The sequence below is a fragment of the Dendroctonus ponderosae genome, unplaced genomic scaffold (genome assembly GCF_020466585.1).
Source record: "Dendroctonus ponderosae isolate FM_Combo_2020 unplaced genomic scaffold, Dpon_F_20191213v2 Dpon_F_20191213_4, whole genome shotgun sequence".
Lineage (NCBI taxonomy): Eukaryota > Metazoa > Arthropoda > Insecta > Coleoptera > Curculionidae > Dendroctonus > Dendroctonus ponderosae.
In genome coordinates, this window is record NW_026018611.1 from 11,590,159 (window position 1) to 11,591,064 (window position 906).

The following is a 906-nucleotide window of genomic DNA, read 5'->3' on the forward strand; positions in this document are numbered from 1 at the left end:
CCGCTGTGGGAAACATCAAAACCGAATCCCTATCAGAAATCCGCTCTTTGCGAGCTCCGCCTGAGATTATCCGTGATATTCTCGAAGGCGTATTGAAGCTGATGGGCACCCAGGACACTTCCTGGAACAGCATGAAGACATTTCTAGCCAAACGGGGAGTAAAAGAGGACATTCGGTAAGTTTCTTTGTTTCGAAAATTCGAGCAACAACAATGCAGATTCTGTGTAGATCGTTCGATGCAAGTCGAATACAAACCGAGAACCGGCAGGCAGTGGAAAGACTCATGAGTACGAAGAGAGATTCGTTTGACCAAAAGTCTGCAAAACGGGCTTCAGTTGCGGCCGCTCCTCTGGCGGCTTGGGTTGATGCCAACGTGAAATACTCCAGGGTGTTGGATAAAATTCGACCACTGGAAAGAGAGCAGAACAAACTGAAGCAGTAAGCAATTAAAAGCATAGCTAGAGTCTTTCATTAACTCAACTTGAAAAGAAATCTAGATAATGCAGAAACTCAGTTAGTTGAGCTAAATGCCAATCTGTCTGATGTGGATGCGACAGTGGCCAAATTAAAGGAACAACTATCGCAGTTTACAAAGGAAGCAGCGGAAATTGAGATTGGATTAAACGAAGTCAATCGGACTTTAGCGTCCGCAGAAAATCTCGTCTACAAGTTGGAAGATGAGTATCAGAGGTGGCAAGAGCAGGTAGATTCGCAACTTTCCAAGCGCTTTCCGCTATTGCACGGTTCTAAATTCTTTTAGCTGAAGGAGCTTTCAAAAGAGCTGGAGGTTTTGCCAAACGACTCGCTCCTAGCTGCTGCTTTTATAACTTTCTTGTCTGAGGAAGAGGAAATTAACAGAAGGTAAATATTTGCTTTCTTGTCTGAATGGGTATTAATTAAAGCAAT

At 43.7% G+C, this 906-nt stretch overlaps 1 protein-coding gene across 1 annotated transcript in view; it reads left to right on the forward strand.

Moving 5' to 3' along the window:
- The window catches only part of LOC125504282 (cytoplasmic dynein 2 heavy chain 1-like), a gene marked incomplete in the record, with an annotated part of 6,919 nt that overhangs the window by 1,620 nt on the left and 4,393 nt on the right, over positions 1 to 906 (forward strand). The window contains 4 exon segments of the mRNA XM_048666042.1: positions 1 to 175; positions 229 to 438; positions 490 to 703; positions 761 to 861. Coding sequence (XP_048521999.1) covers positions 1 to 175; positions 229 to 438; positions 490 to 703; positions 761 to 861 — 700 coding nt within the window.